The sequence below is a fragment of the Podarcis vaucheri genome (assembly GCF_965113315.1).
Source record: "Podarcis vaucheri genome assembly, chromosome: 4".
Taxonomy (NCBI): domain Eukaryota; kingdom Metazoa; phylum Chordata; class Lepidosauria; order Squamata; family Lacertidae; genus Podarcis; species Podarcis vaucheri.
The window spans coordinates 109,708,420-109,731,247 of NC_138762.1; the positions used below are offsets into that span (position 1 = coordinate 109,708,420).

General features: G+C 43.6%; 1 protein-coding gene across 1 annotated transcript in view; it reads left to right on the forward strand.

Annotated features, from left to right (window-relative positions):
• Window positions 1-2,359: 2,359 nt before the first annotated feature.
• DIAPH3 (diaphanous related formin 3) overlaps window positions 2,360-22,828 on the forward strand; it is a 120,131-nt gene continuing 99,662 nt past the window's right edge. The window contains exons 1-10 of the mRNA XM_082221404.1: window positions 2,360-2,505; window positions 4,119-4,151; window positions 5,823-5,999; window positions 7,731-7,835; window positions 10,201-10,331; window positions 12,919-12,993; window positions 13,872-13,941; window positions 17,528-17,664; window positions 19,458-19,563; window positions 22,552-22,662. Of these exons, the coding sequence (XP_082077530.1) occupies window positions 2,377-2,505; window positions 4,119-4,151; window positions 5,823-5,999; window positions 7,731-7,835; window positions 10,201-10,331; window positions 12,919-12,993; window positions 13,872-13,941; window positions 17,528-17,664; window positions 19,458-19,563; window positions 22,552-22,662 (1,074 nt within the window). The 5' untranslated portion in view covers window positions 2,360-2,376. The remainder of the gene's footprint in view (window positions 2,506-4,118; window positions 4,152-5,822; window positions 6,000-7,730; window positions 7,836-10,200; window positions 10,332-12,918; window positions 12,994-13,871; window positions 13,942-17,527; window positions 17,665-19,457; window positions 19,564-22,551; window positions 22,663-22,828) is intronic.

Here is a 22,828-nt window from a genome sequence, read left to right on the forward strand (position 1 = left end):
AGGTAAATCTCAAAGGTGTTACAGTGCTGGCTCCGGAAATGTTCTATGCACATCTGCAAACTCTTCTCCACCTTCAGCAAATAAGTCTTTCTGCAACACAAATAGCACAGGGGTGGGATCTGACCCAGTGCTAAGGGAACCTTATAAAGACTGCAAGCTTGTCTTTATATTGCTGGAGGACAGGCTGCCATCTGTCTAGTGGAGCTGGCCCAGAAACTAGCACATTTATGAAACTACCTGTACACAGGATGTGTAACTAAGGGGTGTCTGGGAGGTGAAAAGCCTTGCAAGGCATCCAGGGGAACAACAAACACAAGAGTGCTCCCAGAAAAAGAACTTTTACTGAAAAAGTAAAACAACATTTTGTTCATTTTAGCAGTTGCTGAAGGCTCTCATGTACAAAGTTAAGGGAGGATAATAAGGCAAACCCAAGTGGCTATATGGTTATGCTTTAGTATTTGGAGGGGGGAAGGAGGGTGGTTGCTGACATGGAAACTGGCAGGAGAAAGAGTGTTGCATCTTTCCTTACTTGTCTTCTCTCCAAAACATGGCGTGGGCGTGGGTTCTTCACACATGCGGATGAGAAACAGTGTACAGGTGGTTTAATGTTTGTAGACACTAATGGAGTTATGAAATGCAAGCAGGGAAGCCAGTATAATTAGCACCTCATTTCTGTACGTCTCATCACAAATAGTTGTTAAGGACATGGGGCAATATGGGCTTTGGTTTGGAGAATATTACACAAATAGGTAACATGGCCATGATTACACTGTTCTGTCTTTTTCTCTTCCTCAACAGATTAAGATTTTTCATTTCATAGGCCATCTGCCTCACAAGTATGATACACCTGTTGCTCTGAAATTCTGTTAGGATGGAATGTAAATCGGCAGGTTTTTTTCTCAGTATGTGTTCAGATTAAAAAAAAAAAAACAAAAACATTTTAGCAGGAAAACAACATATTGGCCAAAGTAATCTGAACAAGTGGAATTTCTCTGCCCCAACCACCAGAAAAAGATTGATGTTTGGTTTGTGACACGTTTGAGAGCCTCATGGAACAAAACGATGATTGTATAAGCCTAGACTGTCAAGTAATGATTAGAAAAGGCAGATGCTCTGTTTTCAGCACAGCATCTGCCAGAGTGCTGAACTTGTTCTGCTCATTAGAGCAGGCTCTTCTGAGAGGCAGGAGTAATAATGTTGGTTCAAGGCCAGTTTTCAGTTTTTACCCTTGAATATCTCATGTCAGAGAGTGGAATAGAGAAACAGTGTTGCTTTTCCCATTTTATTTTCCAGCTAAAAGTATGGGAGAGGGTGTTGTCATATATATGCACCCCTCGCTTGCTTCCTAATTGGCCAATGGGTGCTCCCGATTCCATCCCATCCCCTCTAGGGCTCAGGGGGGATAGAATCACAGAATCATAGAGTTGGAAGAGACCACAAGGGCCATCGAGTCCAACCCCCTGCCAAGCAGGAAACACCATCAGAGCACTCCTGACATATGGTTGTCAAGCCTCTGCTTAAAGACCTCCAAAGTAGGAGACTCCACCACACTCCTTGGCAGCAAATTCCACTGGCGAACAGCTCTTACTGGAACATATTCCATATACTGGGACGTTGGGCTAGAACATATTCCCCATGATGGAAGCCCAAAGCAGCCTCCCCAACCCACTATCCCCCACCAGGCGGGCTGGAAATCAATGGGAATGGTAGTATACAAACTTTATCAAATAATATAAATAAATAAAAACAACAAACATTTGTGTGCACCTTGCTTCCCCCCCCCCCGTGGGAACTCAAGACAGAGTACAGCTAAAAACAGCAATTTAACATTGATAGAATTTAAACTATATTGATAACCATAGAGAGAGAGAGAGAGAGAGAGAGAGGTAGATATGGGGGAACCAATCATGGAAAAAAATATATAAAATTCTAGAATCCAAACAATATTTATTTGTTTGTGTTTAATAACTATGGGAAACAAGAGAATTATGGTTTGTGTCTAGAGAGAGATGAAGCCCGAGCTCCCTCCAACACAGGCCCAGGCAAGGGCCTAGCCAGCCTTGGGTCCCGCGCACGCGCCCAAGCCAAAGGGCAGCCAATTGGCTCAGCGATTCCCTGGCGCCTCCGACTCCCGTTCCGCCACTCCATCCGGGACTTTCTTCCTCCCTCCCTCCGGAGAGCTCCGTCTCCACCTATCAGAGAGGAGAGGGGCTCCCAGGCCATGCTCGGCGGCCTGGGATTGGCTGCGCAGAGGCGGGCAAGGACGGGAGGGCGGGGAGTCCAGGGCGTGGCGGGCGTTTCAACGGCCCAGGGCGCGCAGGCGAGAGGGGCGGGGCGGGGCCCGGTCAACTGCCCTCAGCCGAGCGCGCGCCTGCCATGGAGCCGGGGGCGCCGCGAGGGAAGAAGGGCCGGGGAGGGAGCAGGATGCTCCGCGGCGACGGAGGAGGCGAGCCCGGCTGGGAGGCGGCGGCGGGCGGAGGCGGCAGCACTAAAAAGCCCAAGTTTGTGAGTAGCCTGAGGCAGCTCTGGGCTCCCGGAGCCCCTCCTTCCCCCCCCCCCAGGCCGTCTCTGGAAAATGCCTCTTTTTGAAAAACAACAACGCGCAGCTGATTTCCCTCATGGGGGGTTGGCGACCCCCCCCCCTTATGCTGCCCAGGAACTTTCCTCCGGAACTCGCTGCCTCTTGAGGTTCAGGAGGCGCCTCGACTCTTGACTGCAGTTGCTGAAAAAGAGAATTGGTTAGACAAGCCACCCAGAGGCTGGGAAACTTCGACCACTTCTGATGGCTGTGCATTTTTCCTTGATTTTCTTTTTGTAAACCGCTTTAAGGGTGAAGTTTCTTAATATATAAAAAACTATAACTAGGATATTTAAACAAAAGCTGCTTGAAGGCTTTTTCTTTCAGCGCGAGGCCAGTCGGGAGAAGGGTGCTCAGGCATCTCGAGAGGTGCTGCCTCTGCTTGCTTCCTCGCCCTCGGGCAGAGGTTTCCAGACTCTTCGAGTCCCTTGACGAACTACCTTCTTTCTGCAGCTCCTCTGTGGGGAAACAGGCACCAAGCCTCAGAAGCCCAGTTTGGCCAGCAGCCCCTCACCCCTTTTCAATCCTTCTTTTGTGGAGCGTTTCCTCAGCCTCCTCTCCCCTCTTCTTAGGAGTCCTCTGGGAAGCTGCCTCGGTCTCTGAGCCACCCGCCCCCTGCCCCAGAGAGAGGTGCCTCCTCACCACGTCCCACTGGGGCCTCGGAAGAGGATGTCCCCGACCGAGACTAGCTGAAAGTGAACGTGAGGCCACCACCTTACTCACCTTGAGTGGCAGCAGCAGGCGCCGCTGGGCCTGCATGGCAGAAAAGCCCCACTTCAGTGCTGGGTACTCAGCTCCCAGACAGGCACTGCACACAGCAAGCACAAGAAAGGCCAGCACGGCGCCTGCTTGCTCAGCCTCCCACTTGCCTGTCCATTCCCAACAGCAAGGGCTGGCAGACTGGCTGGGCTCCCTCACCCACTTGCTTGCTTCCTCCGAGGCTGCCTCAGCTGCTGGCAACCAGCACCCCCTGGCCAGCCCCAGAGCCAGGGCTGCTGCAACAAACAGCCATGCAAGCCTTTGGGAGGCAGAGATGCAAGAGGGCATCAGAGGAGGGAGGGAAGGAAGGAAAGAGAGATGGAGGCCAGTGTTGCCCATGGCACACCTGACCAGCATTCAAGGCACCCCAGGGTGCCATGGCACACTGGTTGATAACCAATGCCCTAGGGTGTTTTACTCTGATACTGATAAAGGGGACTCTTAGCCACAAGTTCATACAGAGATCGCAGGAAAGGGATGGTTGTCTCCTTATCTGCTAGCTTTTCTGGGCATAAGCAGGTTAAAAAAGGGGCAGTTCTTCTTCACCTACTGCCAGTCAAGCCAAGCCAAGGAGGCCAGGGACTTGTGGCTGTTCCATGGGATGGGTTCTTGAGGTTGTCCAGTGGGGTATCATCAGGGTTACCTCCACATTTACAGAGACCAATATGATGATGGACAGTGAAGGAATATTGCTTGCATAGTGAAATTATACCTAGAATTTCTTTGCTAATTTTTGGTAGACTATCTGAACTGCATTAAGAGCTTGTTTCTTTATTTACAGCATTTGCACATCAAGACACTGACAGATGATGTGGTAAGATTATTTTGCTTTTATTCTGCTGTGACTAACTATGTTTTACCACACAGATAACGGGAACTTGTTTGTAAAATAATTCTGGTACTTAACTGAAATGCAGTAACTCACTTCAGATGTAATGCCAAATAATGATTTTGTGTTACATGAACTTGCCTAGGGCTAATGTGCTCTCCCACTGCCCATAATGCCATCTAATATTTTTTCTTTAGTTAATGGGTAAGTGAACCAATAAATGGATAAATGTGAGTAAGAAATAATAACAATAAAAACTATAACAATTTGCTGTGGCATCCTACATTGGCAAGTTTGCTTGTAAACTAGAATTGGGAATTAAATGTTTGGTTGTAAATAATAGTTTGCCCAGATTGGATGTAGTGATAAACTATAGTTTGTGACAAAACAAGTATAGGAGGAATAAATGGGTATCCTAAGCGTTGTTCATGCAAACCAAGCCAATAAGTTGAATGTGCCATTGGTTAACTATGCTTTAACCATGCTTCCACGCTTATGAAAGAGATGTCCTGTTTGTGTTTTGGCTGGAATTCTCCATTACCTATTCAGCTAACAACTTTCTACGTCTGGGAGGTCAGAGTTATAGATGACAGTTCTGGGTCCTACCTTATTTTTAGGTATTTTGCATTGCAAGATTTTGCTGTAGGAATGTATTTAGGGGTCCTATTAGCTTCTTTGGGCATGATACTAAATTATCGTTTAGAATTATGTGTATGAGCCTAGGTTTACTTCAGACTTGCATGCCAGATCACCTTTCTAGTGCTGCTGTGAGGAGATTGGAAGCTTTAACTTGTGTGTCCAGTCAACTGCTTATTTAATTATTTTAGAACCCTAAACTGTAGTTTATATTTACTATGGTTTGTTGAGTAAAGCTATTGCTGATTAGGTAGAGAGTTGCATAACCCCAGTATCACCATACTAATGTACATTTTTTTTGTTGAAGACTGCTACATGTGGTTGGATATGCCACAGCAGCAAATTGCAAAGTATGGGCAGAGGTATAAGGAATATGGCAATTTTTAAAGTACACTTGTGCCATGTTTTTCAGGACTTTATATACTTACCTTGATAGCATGCTTGGTAGCATGCTGACATACAACGCAGGTGTCAGTAGCTAATGCCCAATAACATCTAGATTACAGAATTCTTCAGTGGCTGCAGCTTAGAAACCAGCTCACCAAAGGGGGAGTTACAATACTTTATATTCAGGGCTAGTGATGCTTGAACCCATGCAGCCAAACTATCCGAATCCAATAATGGTTGCAGCTGATGTACCAAACGAAGCTGATAAAATGCGGTTGTAGCCACTGAGGTAACCTGAACCTCAAGTGACAAAGCTGGGAATACCCGTAAACTAGGTACCTGGTATATCAGACAAAGTACAACCTGGCTCGTCCAGGCTCAGTCCTGTAATATCAAACCATAGTTTAGTGTTTGTCTAAGCAAAGCCACAATGAGTCGGAGTCACCTAATGATGGTAGGAATGAAATAGTACTAGGTAAACAACATTTTTTTTTAAAAAAAAAGTTTTGCTTTTTTGTATTTCAGTGCTACTGTAAAGAGATACTACTGATCCCACATATAAGAAGTATTTTTAGGATGCACTGTGTATAATATGAACTTGTTTAGACATATTCATTCTTAGTTCTTGTTCAGTTTGATAGATTTTCAAGTATACGAATTCCTGGGAGCAAAAAAGATCGACCAACTATAATGAATCTGAAACAATTGCATTCCACAACCAGCAGCTGGCCTACATCTGCAGATTTGGATGACTTCATTCCTAATCCTTTATCAGACGGGGAGATCCTATCACTATTTGAAAAAATGATGGTAAGAGAAATTGTTCAATTGGCTGTGAAGGTGTAATGATATCTTAAGCAGAATACTAAAGTTCCCACTATGCTATTGGGTTTCTCTTTCTGCACAATAAAAGCACTGTTAAAGTTATATCTGCACACCAACTCATTAAAAAAATAGTTTCAACTAGTTGTGTGTGAATTTTAGCAGTGGCAGATAGTATTACAGTCCATTATATGAATGCCTCTCTCCTACTAAGCATCTTGCCTGTTGATACAGCCTTGTCCACTTATGGCACCAGCTTAATTTTCATATTCCATAAGGGTGAATGGGGGGCACATGGCACCTTTCAAAATAGTTGTGGCAAAGATTATACTAGTACCATTACTCTTGTTTTATATATGCGACAAAAATATTTTTGACCATTTTTCCTTGAAAAATCGACAAGAACAATTTATAAATGAGCAGCAATAATGAAGGAAATGGTTACCAATAAATCATATATATTAGTAAACCCTAAATAGCATCTTTCTCTAATTTCTACCTGTCCCAACTAATAATAATTAATAGTAATTTAATTATTTGTACCCTGCTCATCTGACTGGGTTGTCCTTGCCACTCCGAGTGGCTTTCAGCATATATACATAGTAAAACATTAAACCTTGAAGAGCTTCCCTATGTAGCGCTGCCTTCAGATGTTTCCTAAATGTTATATAATTTACTCATCTCCTTAATATATGATGGGATGGCATTCCACAGGGTGGGCGCCACTACCAAGAAGGCCCTCTGCATGTTTCCCTGTAACTTCACTTCTTGGAGTGAGGGAACCGCCAAAAGGCCTCAGTGCTGGATCTCTGTGTCTGGGCTGAGTGATGGGGGTGGAGACGCTCCTTCAGGTATACAGGGCCAAGGCCGTTTAGGGCTTTAAAGGTCAGCACCAACACTTTGAATTATGCTCAGAAATGTACTAGGAGTCAATGTAGGTCTTACAGAACGGGTGTTATATGGTTCCGGTGGCCACGCCCAGTTGCCAGTCTAGCTGCCGCATTCTAGATTAATTGTAGTCTCTGTGTTACCTTCAAAGGTAGTGCTGCATAGAGTGCATTGCAGTAGTCCAAGTGGGAGATAACCAGTGCATGTACCATTCTGGTGAGACAGTGCACAGACAGGCAGGGTCTCAGCCGGCATACCAGATGGAGCTGGTAGACAGTCGCCCTAGACACAGAATTAACCTGTGACTTCATGGACAGCTGTGAGTCCAAAATGACTCCCAGGCTGTGCACCTGGTTGTTCAAAGGCACAGTTACCCCATTCAGGACCAGGAAGTCCCCCTTTCCCCCAGAAACATGACTTCTGTCTTGTTGGGATTCAACTTCAATCCATTAGCCGCCATCCATCCTCCAACTGCCCCCAGAAACTCACACACGGCATTTCCTGCCCTTCACTGGTTCCAATTTAAATGAGAGGTAGAACTTGGTATCATCCACATCTTCATATTCACTGTAACTGAGTTGAGCTCACAGTCCTTCAGCACAAAAATCCACTCCAGGTTAATCTAATCTTTCTGCATTTCAATAGTTAATAGGATCATTTTGTTGCTTTTGTTAAATAAAAAAATCCTTGCAATCTACAGCAAATAACCCAGGATTTGCCAGCATATTCTAATGAACCTTTTATTCATTCCTGGTTTATGGTAAGGTGATTTTGTTTGTAGAAGGGGGGTAAATCATAGTATGTAATGTCTGTTTTGCCTTTTCCCCTTAGGAAGATATGAATTTAAATGAAGATCGAAAGGCACCATTGAGAGAGAAAGATTTCAGTACCAAAAAAGAAATGGTGGTGCAATATATTAGTTCTGCTTCTAAAGTGGTAAGCACTCTTGAGTGGAGTGGGTGTTTGGGTGGGAGAAAAACTAACGGATATTAAGAGATTGATGCAAATCAAGGAAAACACTACTTTTATCAGCAACTGCAATCACAGCTCCCAACAAGTACAGTCCAGTTCATGCCAGACTGCGTGTTATTTAGTTAAGATATTTATATACCACTTAATTATTCACATTTCTAAGTGGTGTAAATAAAAACAACCCACAGAAAATGGGACAATAGAATGATAAGACTTTATCATGAAACCAAACATCACCTTAAAATACCTGTTGGAACAAGAAAGTCTGAGTCAAGTGTCTGAGGTTCAGCAAGGAGGGCGCTCGGCTGGGAGGGAGTTCACAGCCTTGGGTCCACTATACTTAATTCATAACGGGGGACCACTGACAGAGACTCACTCAAAGATCTCAGTGATTGGGCCTGGATATAAGGGATTATGGACTCACTGTTACAAATTAACTTTGTAAATTAACGCATGAACCTTGAACCTGGACCGGTTAAATATGGACAGCCAGCTTTTAAGCACTGGAATTATGTGCTGGTACATCAACAGACTAGCCACAGCATTTGCATCAGCTGGAGCTTCTGAACCAGGCACAGGGTAGCCCCACATAGAGAGCCTTGCAATAATCAAGTTTTGAGGTTATCAATTCAGGAATTTCCACAGCTAGGCTAACCCTATTGGTACACTAGCTATAGTTGGTAAAAGGTACTCCTGGCTATTTAGGCTACTATTAAATCTGAATGTAAGTTTGTTAGTTCTGCTATTTTTAGAAATTGAAAACAGTGCCTCTTTCATTTAAATGAAGTATGAATGATTTACAACACTTTATCTACCAAACAGGTGTGTTTCATTTTCATCTGATGAATTGCTTTAGTTTGCCCAGTAACTATCAGTCATGGTAATTTAGTTTTGTTTGGGTAGGACAAGGCAGAATGAAGCAGAAAGAAGCAACTCTTGAAAGAAGAGAGGACAAAGCTGTTCAGTACAGTTTCCTAGGTTGTCTATTTCTACTGCCTAGGAATGGAGTGGATTCAACCTTTAATTCCAATTTGGTCTTGCTCCCTGAAATAGTGCTCTCACAGATGTCTTAGTGGAAACTAGGGCCAAAAGTAAAGATCTCCTCTCAAAAAGAAAGAAAAGAAGAGAAAAGAGGCTAGATTAAGATCTAGGGAATACCCAAGTTGTAAACCCTCTTGTGTCCAGAGACCTATTTACATGTCCTTATAGGCCCCTCCTCCCCAAAACACAGGGGATTCATAAGGTTTGAAAGACAAACCAGTATTGGTAAAGACTCTTCAATTCAATTAGCTTCCAGAGTCTTTTCAAAATGAACAACCTGTGCCTTAAAGGCATTTAAGTTTACCTATATTCAGAAATGCATCAGGTTCCCCTGCCGTGCAAGGTCCCACTAGGACCTGGCGAATACCTTACCCTCCTGTCTTCAACACTATGGCTTCCTGATAAACTGGCAAAAGAGCCATCTTTGCCCCTTGCTGCAGATCCAGCATCTGGAGGCTGCTATAGATACAGCATCCGGGGGAAACTATAAATACAGCAACCTTTGCTTATGAAATCTATATGGCTTTTGTTGCATTTTTAAAAAGCTCCTGCAAAGGGCTGGGCATCATTCTGCCCAGCTTGATGCAGTTGTGGCCACAGTGTATTAGATAAGTATTCATTTTTTAAAATATAGAATTTAATATGTTTGTATTGAGATTTAATTTTAAATTGTATACTGCTCAGTATGCAGGTGGGTAATGACACGTTTCAGTTTGTTCTGTACTGCAGGTCCCCCAGCACATGCCAAGCTAGCATGTTTGGGAGGATACATTAGGGAGGCACTTGCAGAAGATTAGTGTATTTGTTCTTAGAGTGAGTACCCAATCTAGTAGTTTTAAAAGTGTTAGTGACCATTATGTGTTGCTTTATGGTTAGTTGTTTTTAGTTAATTTTATGTAATTTCTGTACTCCAACCTGGAATCTATTGTAATGTAGGGCAGGCTATAAATAACATTTTTTATTTAAAAAAACAACTACTTGTATAAATGTAAGGAGGTAGTTAACTTTAAACATGTAATTCTCTCCCAGTAATCCTATGTACCATGTGTAATTGCTTAATTTTTATCAGCTAGATATAATTTTAAATTATCATTTATTTTATTGCATCTATATTCCAGCTTTCTAAGTTATACATTCTTCATATTTTATGATTTTAAACTAGCTAGAAAATTGCTTTAGTTAAACACTGAATTTCTCTAAAAGTTAGTAGTTTAATGAGATGCTTGTGAATTGTAACTGGTAAAATGCAGTGAACTGAGATATTGAGCAATTATTACTTTCCTTTCAGGGGTGCCTCAAGAGTAGCAAGCAGATTTCACCACAGGAGTTCATATATGAACTGAAATCAGGAACAGTAGATGAAAAACTTGTTGGTTGCTTAGAATCCCTCCGCGTGTCATTGACTAGTAATCCTGTCAGGTAATTCTAGTTGTTCAAAAGTTGTTCTTTTTTCTTAAAAAAAAAGGCGTATTTCTGTATTTCTATATGACCATTTTCCTTCAGTAAACAAAAGCAAATTAGTAAAATTTTATAAGGTGTTGTGTTTTACAAGGTGTGTTTATGACTTTGTTTAAGGTAGAGTTTCTCCAGAATCTTGATCTCTGAATATCAGTGGTAGTCACTTTCCTCCAAATGCCTTTCCTAGATGTCTTGTTGATTTCCCCCTGTAAATATATACAAGTGGTATTAGAAATATGAAGTTGCATGTCTAATATTTTTGCTGAAGTTGTAGGGATAGTAGAATTGGACTTTAAAGTAGGAACAAGTGACTACAGTTTGTGTTGTGATCCAGAGAAAAGATGGTGCTTTTGTTTTATAGCAGCTGATTCTCCTGTGTGTGCATTGCTATGCTGCTCGTGTACTTCATCTGTGTTGCTCATTCAGGGGATACTAAATTAATCTCCATATCATTATGATGTTGCCAAAAGGTCTCTTGAACTAAAATTAGAATTTGATTAAATCAACAGTTTTAATACTAGCTGTGATGTTTTATGGCAATGTCTACATATAAATTGTTTAGAGTCATTTATGAACACTAAATGTTCACGCATTTCAGAACTTATTCTCTAGCATTGTCTAAGCACCTTTTCAAGGCCCTTTCTGTGTCAACTATTTGTGTCCCACAGTAGGGCTACTGAGAAGAGATGTTCAGCAGAGCTGCAATATTAATGCTGCATGGTCGGCATTCTTACTACAGTGGTACCCCGCAAGACGAATGCCTCGCAAGACGGAAAACCCGCAAGACGAAAGGGTTTTCTGTTTTGGAGGCGCTTCGCAAGACGAATTTCCCTATGGGCTTGCATCGCAAGACGAAAGCCCATAGGGAAATGCTGGCGGTCGGGAGCAAAGACTTTCGCCCACAGCCGGCCTTCAGAAGAGGACCTCTTCTGAAGGTCGGCAGGGGGCAAAAGTCTTTGCTCCCCCCCGCCTGCCTTCCCCCCCCCCCCGTCTGCCCCGGGCGATCTTAAAATGCTGGCGGGCGGGAGCGAAGCGTTCGCTGCCGACCCCCAGCATTTTAAAATCTCCAAGAGACAGCAGAGAAGTCTCTGTCCCGGGGAGATTTTAAAATGCTGGGGGTCGGGAGCGAAGCGCTGCCGACCCCCAGCATTTTAAAATCTCCCCGTGTCCCGGGAAGGTTTTAAAATGTTGGGGGTCGGGAGCGAAGCGCTGCCGACCCCCAGCATTTTAAAATCTCCCCGTGTCCCGGGAAGGTTTTAAAATGCTGGGGGTCGGGAGCGAAGCGCTGCCGACCTCCAGCATTTTAAAATCTCCCCGTGTCCCGGAAGGTCTTAAAATGCTGGGGGTCGGGAGCGAAGCGCTGCCGACCCCCAGCATTTTAAAATCTCCCCGTGTCCCGGGGAGGTCTTAAAATGCTGGGGGTCGGGAGCGAAGCGCTGCCGACCCCCAGCATTTTAAAATCTTCCCGGGACACGGGGAGATTTTAAAATGCTGGGGGTTGGCAGCGCTTCGCTCCCGACCCCCAGCATTTTAAAACGCTGTTCCGAAGGGGGGGGGCGGGAACACCTGCCCCAGCCGCCCCACTTCGGAACGCTGTTCCGAAGCGGGGAGGGGGGGCGGGGACACCTGCCCCAGCCGCGCCACTTCGGAACGCTGTTCCGAAGCGGGGAGGGGGGGCGGGGACACCTGCCCCAGCTGCCCCACTTCGGAACGCTGCTCCGAAGGGGGGCGGGAACACCTTCTGAAGGCGGGCAGGGGGCGAAAGTCTTTGTCCCCCCTGCCTGCCTTCCCAGGGGCTTTTAAATCGCCCCGGACAGCGGAGAAGTCCTCTGCTGTCCGGGGCGATTTTAAAATGCCGCCTGCCAGCATTTTAAGATCGCCCCGGACAGTGGAGAAGTCCTCCGCTGTCCCAGGGTTTTTTTAAAATGCTGGGGGTGGGAAGAAAAGCCCTTGTCCCCCCCCCCCAGCCTTCAGAAGAGGTCTGGGGACAGAGTGTCCCCGGACCTGGTCTGAAGGCGGTTTCCCTAGGAACGCATTAATTGATTTTCAATGCATTCCTATGGGAAACCGTGCATCGCAAGACGAAAAAACCGCAAGACGAAGAGACTTGCGGAACGAATTAATTTCGTCTTGCGAGGCACCACTGTATAAAGCATGAATCCTCCTTATCCATGTGCAGATAAGTTGATACCAAACAGCAGTAAACAAGTTGGGAAATGATATGAAACACACACCCCTCTCTCAAATATCATACAGGTTGCCTGCAAGTCTTTGCCTATTTTTGAGTGGTGCCACATGGGGAGTTTAGATGTGTAAAGATTTTCAGTGCTGTTAAAACTTGTATTTCCTAAGGATGTGACAGCTGTTTTCAAGTGGTAACTACTGTGCCTCCTGGTCTGTGGGTGTCTTGCTGCCCAGCACAGGGAAAGGATTCTGAGCTCTTGACGCTATCTCTTTTTATATAACTATAGTAATTGCTTGAAATAAAAGGTCACCTAATGGATACAATATTCAAAATGTCTTTTTCACCACCTCTTAATACTTGCAGTTGGGTTGAGAACTTTGGACATGAAGGACTTGGATTACTACTGGACATCTTGGAAAGATTGGTTGAAGCAAAGCAGTAAGATTTTTTTCTACAAATATACAGTCTAGGCCTGGGTGGTGTATCGATTCATCGCCCAAACCCAGTTTTGAAACCTGCATTGCGTCAATGCTTCCACAATTTTAGGTCCGGCAATATACCATGAATGCCAGCAGGTGTGGCCAGCGTTTCAGGCATGTCCTCCTCAATCCTCAGCAAGCCCAGCAGGGCCACTCAAGACCCGCTCCCTCCCTCCCTCCACAGCCCAGCCAGCCACCCCCAAAGATAATGGAGTGGGGTTGGGGGTGGCAGTGTGCTTGCACCTACCTCTTGTGCTTGCTGCTTGCCCGCCCATCATTTCTTCGGCTGAGCAAGTGGGCTGCATGTGGGGAACAGCAGTAGCAGCAGCGCTGGCTCCTTTTCCTCACCTCCGGCCCTGTACCTTCATAGTTGATTGGTGGTGATGGTGCCCATTTCCCTTCAAGTCGCTGCTTGCAAGATGGAAGTAGTGGGGCTGGCTGTGGTGCTGGAGCTGTTGGGAACGCAGTGAGGTGGCAATGGCCATGGGGTAGGCTAGGAGGGAGCTGGTGTGTCTGCTTGGGGGCGGTGAGGTGCTTAGGCAAGGCGATGCTGTGCTGTCAGTGTATGCTGTCCCATTGGTGCAGATGGGAGCTGCATTGTGGTGTAAATGAGCTATGGAGGGTTAACTGGCTACTGTACTGAACTAGTCCAAACCACTTTGAAGTCCTCCTTCCTCCTCATTTTCAGGCATTGTGATATATCACTATATTGTGATGCTTTGCTGGTGATACATCACAATGTTGAAAAGCAGATATTGCCCAGCCCTAATACACTCCTCAGTAAGAGTAGAATAGCTTGCATTGTGCTATAAATTTCTTGTCCTTAATTTGTTTCAGACAGGAACAAATTCTGAAGAAGTTACAGCACAAGATCATACAGTGCTTGAAGGCCTTTATGAATAATAAGGTTAGCAACGTCATTTGCTTATTTAAGACTGCTGTCATATACAGTACTTGGTTACTTGGAAATAAGCCCTATTAAACTCAGTGACGCTTTCATTTCAAGAAGAAATGAAGTATAAACACACATAACTGATACTGTTAACAGTTGTTAAGTGACATGCCAACCTTTGTGTCATATCCTTGATTCTACTGGCACATAACTAGATACACAAATTGAAGCTGCAATCCTATGTTCAGTTCTTGTTGGGGTCAATATCTGGTATGTTATGGTTTAACTGTTGTCATTGCCTAACAGAAAGCTATGCCTATGCCAGTGGCTTAAAAGTGCTGCAGTAGTAGTAGTGATGATGATGATGGAATATTAATTTCATTTCATTTTTTACTGCTTTATATTTTAAAGAAAAATCTCAAAGCGGTTTACAGCATATTAAAACATCAATAAAACAATCCAGAATTAAACATTTCTGAAGAAAGTCGAATATAGAGTATACAGTCAAAGCAACATGATTGACAGAAAACTAAAATATTGCCTTAAAGATTTCAAAATAGAACATTACAAAGGAAGTCAACTACAGAATACATATTTAACACAAAGTTAAAAAATACCCTAAACATTTCCAAAAAAAATTGCTAAGTGAAGTCAAATATAAAAGGCGCATTTAAAACAGCATAATTAACAAGAAAACAAAATATCATAAGCATGACACGGCTGTTTGGCAGGCACAAAAAGATGGGGCAAAATAATCCAATAATTAGGATTTTTTGTCAGGCATAGTAATGTCCCTCTGGTCTTACCAGGAGCCTCTTTTAGTAGAGCTGGGTGAGTCTGGGCCCTGTCCTCTAGGCCAGGTGGAAAAGGCCTTGCAGGGAGCGGCCTTCAAGACTCCCTTCAAGGTTGATGTCTATTATCTTTTCTGTAGCATTTTTTATTTACAGTTGCTGTACCATCTTTATTGGAACCATTTCAGAACAAGCTCATTTTATAGAACTGATACTGATTCCAGCATGTGCAGCTAATAAAATGCTTGCTTTGCTTCTCTCCCACTACAACTGTTGTTGTTTCACCAGGAAGCAAGCCAGATTTGGACTTGTTGTGATATCTGAACCAGACTCATGGTTTGTCTTTCTCCAAACAAACAACATGTGATAATCCAAGACCAACCTTGGCTTGCAATTGTGCTTTATTTAGAAAGAAACCATGAGCCCAGATTTGACATCACAACAACCCATACTCTGTCATGTTTCCCTGTGGCATAACAATAGTAAGAGTGAGGGTGGAGAAAATTGAGCACTCTCTTAGCTGTTAGTACTAGCATGCTGCACATTTCCATTCAATAATAGTTTATTTTTTGCATTACATGTTAAGCATTATCTGCGAATCAAGCCAGTGAGGTGCCAAAAGATCATAGTTAATCTACAAGTTAATCTTGTAGTGTCCAGTGGGGCTCCTCCCCCTTCCCCTTGTGTTTAGGATTTCAACCTCATGGTACTAATTTAGTTTCCTCATTAGGAGGCCTTCATGCATTTTTATGAGGTGTCAGTTGGAAAAAGAAGGTAGCTTAGTCCACTGGTAGAATCAAACTTCAACATTTACACACTGAAACTAACACATTTATTTTAAATCCAAGTCCAGTTTCCTTTCTGCAGGACAGCATTGTTTCTATGTAAGACCCTACGCATGTTCCAAAAGCAGCAGAAGATACTGTATCTGTTGCACTTCCTGCTAAATACAGTTACAGATAGGTAGCCGTGTTGGTCTGCCATAGTCAAAATAAAAAAAATCATTCCAGTAGCACCTTAAAGACCAACTAAGTTAGTTCTTGGTATGAGCTTTCGTGTGCATGCACACCTTCTTCAGAGCTTTCGTGTGCATGCACACCTTCTTCAGAAGGTATCTGAAGAAGTGTGCATGCACACGAAAGCTCATACCAAGAACTAACTTAGTTGGTCTTTAAGGTGCTACTGGAAGGAATTTTTTTATTCCTGCTAAATATTCACTTAAAATTTAAATATGGCAGTTAGGAGTAAATCAGTTGGCACATACAGAGTATATTTATGAAAAAGTAACTTTATGTGCTTACACAGATAGCAGATGATGCATATGAAAATGAAACATGTAAAGCCAAAGACTGGACGTGAAACGATGGGATTGTATAAAAATATTGAATGTTGCAAATTAGTCATTTGCCTACGACAGTGGTTTTCAACCTTTTTGAGTCCATGGCTCCATTGACCAACCACATTCTTTCTGTGGCTCCGCTGTGGGATACAGGAATTCCCACTTACATGGGGGTTTGTGCTGCCAAATACAACAGTTCTTTCCAAGGATATCAGCACAAAAGGAATGAGGAGGTGGAAGGGGAACAAGAACAGTTTTATTAACAGGCATACAAAGCATTAGCAGGCATACAAAGCATAACATAAAACATACCCGACAGGGGCTACCCAATCTCCCCTTCAGCTGCCTGGAGCCCCAGGTAGAGCAGCAGGAAAAAGACCCCAACCGTCCGTGTCCCATCATCAGGTCCTTTGGTCTGGGCAGAAGCTCACCGGGCCCCTCCCACCTATGGCTTTCATAGCCTGCCTTGATGCAATCAAGTGGCCCTGGCATTACTCATGATTAATACAGAGCGGCTGAGAGTCTCCCACTACCTGCAGCCGGCATCCAGCCAGTACTTGCAACACAGAAGAACCCAATAAACTCCTGACAGGTGAGAATCCAGCAGACCTCAAACTGGGGATGTTAAAGGGAAAGGGACATGCCACCTCACTCCTCAAAATACAATTGTCTTCCGCATTTCCACTACAGGGTTGCATTCCGGCCCCCTACTTGCATCACTTGGATGTGCGTAAGTGGGGATGTCCCCCATTCCACCCCACATGTATGATAGCACACATACAATAGCCAGGTTCTTTAAAAAACTGAGCATGCAAGGCTTAGTGACAGATGTGGAAGGACACAGTGTGGCGGTATTAGCCAATTATTAGACTGCGTGTATGCCTGTAGTATAAGTTTACTGTGTGAGTAATGTGAAGGGTGTGTATAGTGTGGCTGAGTATTACCGTATTGGCCCGAATATAAGCTGCGTCTGCAAATAAGCCACACCTTTAAAATTCGGGGGAGGGGAGAAAACTACCCAATATATGCGACTCCCTTAAAATTCCACAGGCTTTCATGCCCATTCCATTTTACTATATGTTTGTTTCAGCAGTGTTATCGTAAAAGCCAATTTTTGCAAGGTCGCAAATTTTAGCTGCTCTTTTAATGGTTCATGGTCAGAATTTGGAAAAGACATATTCAGGCCAATACGGTAAATATTCTGAGAATTGTAAGAGCCTAAGCAAATTTCCACTTGTGTATTCTTCCTTGTTATTTTATTCTTATTGCTATAAGGTTTTTGTATGAGTGCTTCAACAAAATACTACATGGTAGTTTTTCAGTCATTTGAGTAGTGTGCAGTCCTGCCTACCTGGAATATTTGTATTTTGAAAGTGGCTAGGAGAATTGATAAACTAATAGAAATTACTCTTTTTATAAATGGATGGCACTTGCCTTCTTTCTGTTAACTATCACTTTTTGTTTTGTCCAGTATGGTTTGGAAAGAATAATGGGTGAAGAGAGAAGCTTTTCATTACTGGCTAAAGCAATTGATCCTAAACAAATCAGCATGATGACTGATATAGTTAAACTTCTTTCTGCAATATGTATTGTTGGAGAGGAAAACATGTAAGTACAGCACTGAATATCTAAGTTGGTTGGTGACTTAGAAGTAAGTAGGTGAAAGTTGTTAATTGGAAATGGTTGTATTGAGACCTAAAGTTTAATCTTGAAAATACCAATACCTTGGCAGTAAGCATTTTTAAACAATGCACAGAAAGCTTGATCCATTAGCACACATTGTTTTGGTGGTGTTTGCAAAAAAGGCTTTGCCAAGATGTACAGAATGGAGGCCTGTTTTACAAACATCTGTACAATCACAAGGGTTAAAGCTAGGGAACTGGTGCTCCGCTCTCAAAGGTGGCAGCAGCCAGAGACCATCAGTGGAGGAGGTGAGCTGTTTAGCAGGCCCTCTTCCATAACTGCTGGAATTCCTCCTTCTCTTAAGAAATCCAGCCTTTTTGCACCTTTGGCTGGTAGAGGGAAGCCTCCCCGATCTCACCCCCTGCTGACTGAACGATTGAGAGCCCATCTGGGCTCAATCTACAAAGGAATTGGGGTCTATATCAAGACATGGTCCAATGGACGGTTGTCCCTTTGTGGGAAATGGCTTCAGGAGGAGGCAAGGGCAATCACCCCCGCTCCCGCCCGTAACATCATCTTCTCTGGTGATGGCCTTGCCTTATTTGTTTAAAATGTTTTTTTTAAAAAAAAAATTATTGCTTTTAAATTTGTGTGTTTTTTTAATTTGGGTTTGTTTGTTTATATTAAGGGAGGTAAGATGTGTATGGGAAGAGAGGAACTGCGGAGAGCAGGGGGACTCCAATTACAGTGGCTCTGGGCAAGGGGAGGTGTGGTGTAGGGGTGGGGCATGCCTGGTAAGGGGTAGCCTGCACAGGCAGTTAGTGACTGTGACTGTGCCAGCCCTCAGAGGCTGATGGATTCAGTTGGTTTCCAGAGGGCCCTGGTTGATGTGACTGGCGCTTGTTGAAGCCCGGGCTGACTTGTAGAACATCCAAATGAAACAATCACATGAGTGCACTTTCCCACTTCGTAGAGCCCACTTGTGGCTCAAGTGTTCTTGGTGGTGCAGAGTGCCTTTCATTGGCTTCGACTAGCGGCCCAGCTGCACCCCTGTCAGGGCAGGAATAACCTAACATATGTTGTCTATGCTCTGGTAATCTAGGTTAGATTATTGGAACATGTTATACATGTGACTGCCTCTGAGGACGGTTTGGAAACTTCAGCTGGTGGGGAATTCTCCCAATTCTCCTAAACAATCTGGCCTTTTAAACTGTGGGTGGGTGGGTATTGTTTTTGTTTGTTACTAAGTTGGGTATTTTTGTAGTGTAAACTGCCCTGTGATCTTCGAATAAAGGGCGGCATACAAATCGTAGTAGTAGTAGTACAGTGGTACCTCGGCTTGCAGACGCTTCAGGTTACAGACGCTGCTAACCTGGAAGAAGTACCTCGGGTTAAGAACTTTGCGTCAGGATGAGAACAGAAATCGCGTGGTAGCGGGAAGCCCCATTAGCTAAAGTGATACCTCAGGTTAAGAACAGTTTCAGGTTAAGAACGGACCTCCAGAACGAATTAAGTTATTAACCCAAGGTACCACTGTAATAGTAATTAATAATAATAATAAATGATGATGGTGATAATAAGTAAGAATAAATAGATTATAGAGAAGATTCCATTCCAGTTGGTAATCTTTATATAGAATTCTGTATGCATAGTCCTCCTCAAACTTGCTTTAAGGACATTAAATAAAAAAAATTGCTTTAAAATTAGTTTTATGCTATTATAATCAATTTCTTTTTATTGGTAAATATAAATTATTTATATGGTTTTTCATGTTATAGCCTTGAAAAAATTTTGGACGCTTTGACTACAGCAGCAGAAGAGAAAAACATTGACAGATTTTGTCCCATTGTGGAAGGTCTTCAGGGGAATTCCATCCATCTGCAAGTAAATGATAAGTTTGTGTGCTTTTGTTTTATAGCAGAGGCAGCGTCTAAGGAAGACTAAAAATAAAGCTAGGGTGGGGTATATGTACCAGTTCTATTTGTAGATGGGCAGACAGTGACATTTCTGTGCAATCAATTGTATTGATTTGTGGCTCTATTATGGCTCTATTATGGTGATGACTTAGGATGTCAGAGCTTACGTGCAACATTAGTAACATGTTGCAATCTACTGTACCACTTGGAAAAGCTACTTTTTCCTGAGACCAATAGCGATGGATATTTTAAAAAGCAAAACCAGAAGTTCATATTTTCCCAAGTGTTATGGAGTTTGGGGGTTTGAAGTACTGTGGAACATGTGCACTAAAAGTCTTATATGCCCAGATAACATACTTGGTCTGAAAAAATACATAGCTGAATAGTGGTTGGGCTTTTTATCTTAATGGCTAATGGTCTTTGGGGTGTTGGATTTAGAACTGCAAAAGCTTTTTTCTCCTGTTGTAAGAATGTTACGGTGTGTAGCTTACTGAACACCCACCTTCCCTTGCATTGGCAACAGCCTGTGTTGGTGCCAATGGAAGGCTGTTGTTGATGCTTATTGGCTGAGCTAACCCTCTCCTCCACAGCTGCAATATATGAATATCCCCCTCTTCCAGCAATTAGGTTTGAAATTTAATAAATTTCATAAAAAGATAGATGTTTAATATAAAAAAGAAAAAAGCCAAAACTGTTTTTTGAAGCCTGAGTGCTTCATGAGAGAGTATGAGAAACTGCATATGGCTTGTCCTGCATTTATTTTGAAGTATTTTATCCTGCCCTTCGGCTGCAAAAAGCTCCCAGAGATCAATAGCAGCACCCTCAGACTTCTGTAACAGAAAAAGAAATGGTACTGGGGGAGGAGGAAAAAAGCAAACTTGGGCAACTGCTCTTACATGCATTTGTAATGGGTATTTGCCTATGGGTGGGTGTGCACCAGCTCTGACCTCACCTGTTTTGGCCTCGCCCATTGCAGTCATGTGGATCCTGGAAGGTTGGCTGTAAGAAAATGTGGCCCTTAGGTTGAAAAAGGTTCCCCACTCCTGATTTAAAGGAAACTTTGTACTAATGTGTAGGTTTACTGTGATGTGTGAAATTTATTAAGAATTTACATACATTATATGTGTAGCATACAAGGTAAAAATATATATACCATATTTTTCCATGTAGAAGATGATTTTTTTTGCTAATTTTTTTTAGTCAGAAATTGGGGGTTGTCTTATACATAGATGGTTAAGAAAAACATTACTTACGAGTAGCATAGGAAGCCTGGGGGTATTTCAAGGTATTATTTAGGGGGGGAAGCACACACACACACACACACACACACACACACACAATGCTCGACTAAAGCCTGCAAGGGAGAATGAGGAGGGTCACTTTTGCAGTGGGAGGTTTGCAAATGAACAAACAACCACCGAAAGGGCGAGAGCGCAACGTGGCTTGGAAAAGGCTCTCAAGACAATGCACCAAAAAGGGGGACGCCCCCCCCCACAACTGAAAGCGGGCTGAGCAGGCCCTGGAGCTGAGACTTAGGTGGGCTGCAGCTGCGGTTGCCGGCCTCTGCTGCTGCCTCCTTGCTGGTCTTGGAGGGAATCAGTCCATTAAGCTGCTGCCTGCGTTGGCTATGAATGGAGATGCGACGTGGGCCAGAGAGGCAGCCAGCAGCTCCTTGTCTCTTATGCAGTGCTTCCTTCGCAGCCTCAGTGGAGCAGCACGGCTGCCCAGGCATCTCATACTTGACGTGTTGCCATTGTCACCGCTGCTGCTCCCAGTTCCTCCAGCCTCTCTTACTTTCCCCTCTCTGAATCTCTCTCACACACTCACAAACAAGACACTTCAACTCCCACCCACGGGGTCCTACCGCCTGACAGGCTCCACTCCCACTTTCCATTCAAAGGGCATGCACCTACTCAGCACACAAAAAACTGGACATTTTGCCAGATTAAAGAAACCCACTGCAGGCGCCATGAAGAACTGCCTGTCATTTCACTTACCACTTCTGCCAACCAGTGCAGACAACTGCGACAAGCCAGGTTAGGCAGAGCAGGAGCTCTCCCTGGCACTCTAAATGGAAAAAAAAGTTGTTCTGTTTGATGTTTAAAATACTGATTTCTTAATTTCGGGTTCAAAAAAATACGGGGCGTCTTATACACAGAAAAATACGGTATATTTTTTGTAATATATATATAGAGAGAGAGAGAGAGAGAGGACATGGGTGAAAAATTAAATTGTTTTAGTCATCTTTTGTTGTTTGAACTGGTAGGTTATTGGTTTATGTTGGCATACATTTCCAGATGTGTTGGTTGTGTCCTATTGAGTCTAACATATAGTCATCTAAAATGATTTGGATCAAAGTGGCCCAAAGTTTCATGCCAAGTGGGCTGCAAGAGTACTTTGACACGTAACCTGTAGACCACATACTGCCTTGTCACGCAGGGGGCAGGAGCGAGGCCAAAATTTGACACACACCTCCTAAGCCTTCACACTGCCTTCCCTAAGCCAGGTGCTGAGCTTTGGGAAGGAACCACAAGACTCTGGCAGTCCTAGAGCCCTCCCACCTCCTTCCCAAAGCTGGGAAAGCACTAACTAGGCTTTGGGAAGAAGGTGGGAGGACTCCTGGACCATGCCAGAGTCCTCATGCCTTCTTCCTAAAGCGCGAAATCTCCTTACCTGGCTTTGGGAAGGCAGCATGAGGGCTGAGGGCGTGAGTGTGTCATGTTGTTGAGGGCTGCCAAAAAAGGGCCGTCCGTTGGATCACCCTGATTTAGATACTCTTTAGCAATATTTAACAAGTTGCACAGTGGGTTGCATGTCATGGCGACTTGATACTCCTGCACTCTTAGTAATAAAATATCAAGTCATAAAATATCAAGTCATAAATGGTTGTAAGCTGAGCACATGCAATTTAGTATTGTTTGGTCTGTTTTCTTCTGAAATATTATTTTTCTTGCAGGTAGCCTGTATGCAGCTGATCAATGCACTAGTTACGTTTCCTGATGATTTGGACTTCAGACTCCACATTAGAAATGAATTTATGCGTTGTGGATTGAAAGAGCAAGTGCCAGTAAGTCCCCTATAGTGTGTGTGTGTGTGTGTGTGTGTGTGTAAGTGTGTGTAAGAGAGAGAGAGAGATAATTAATATTTAAATTAGTTTATTTTTCTTGGCTGAGGAAAAGTTGTGTTAAGCCCCTTTTGGTGTAATTTATTAAGACAGAGAATGAAAGATTACA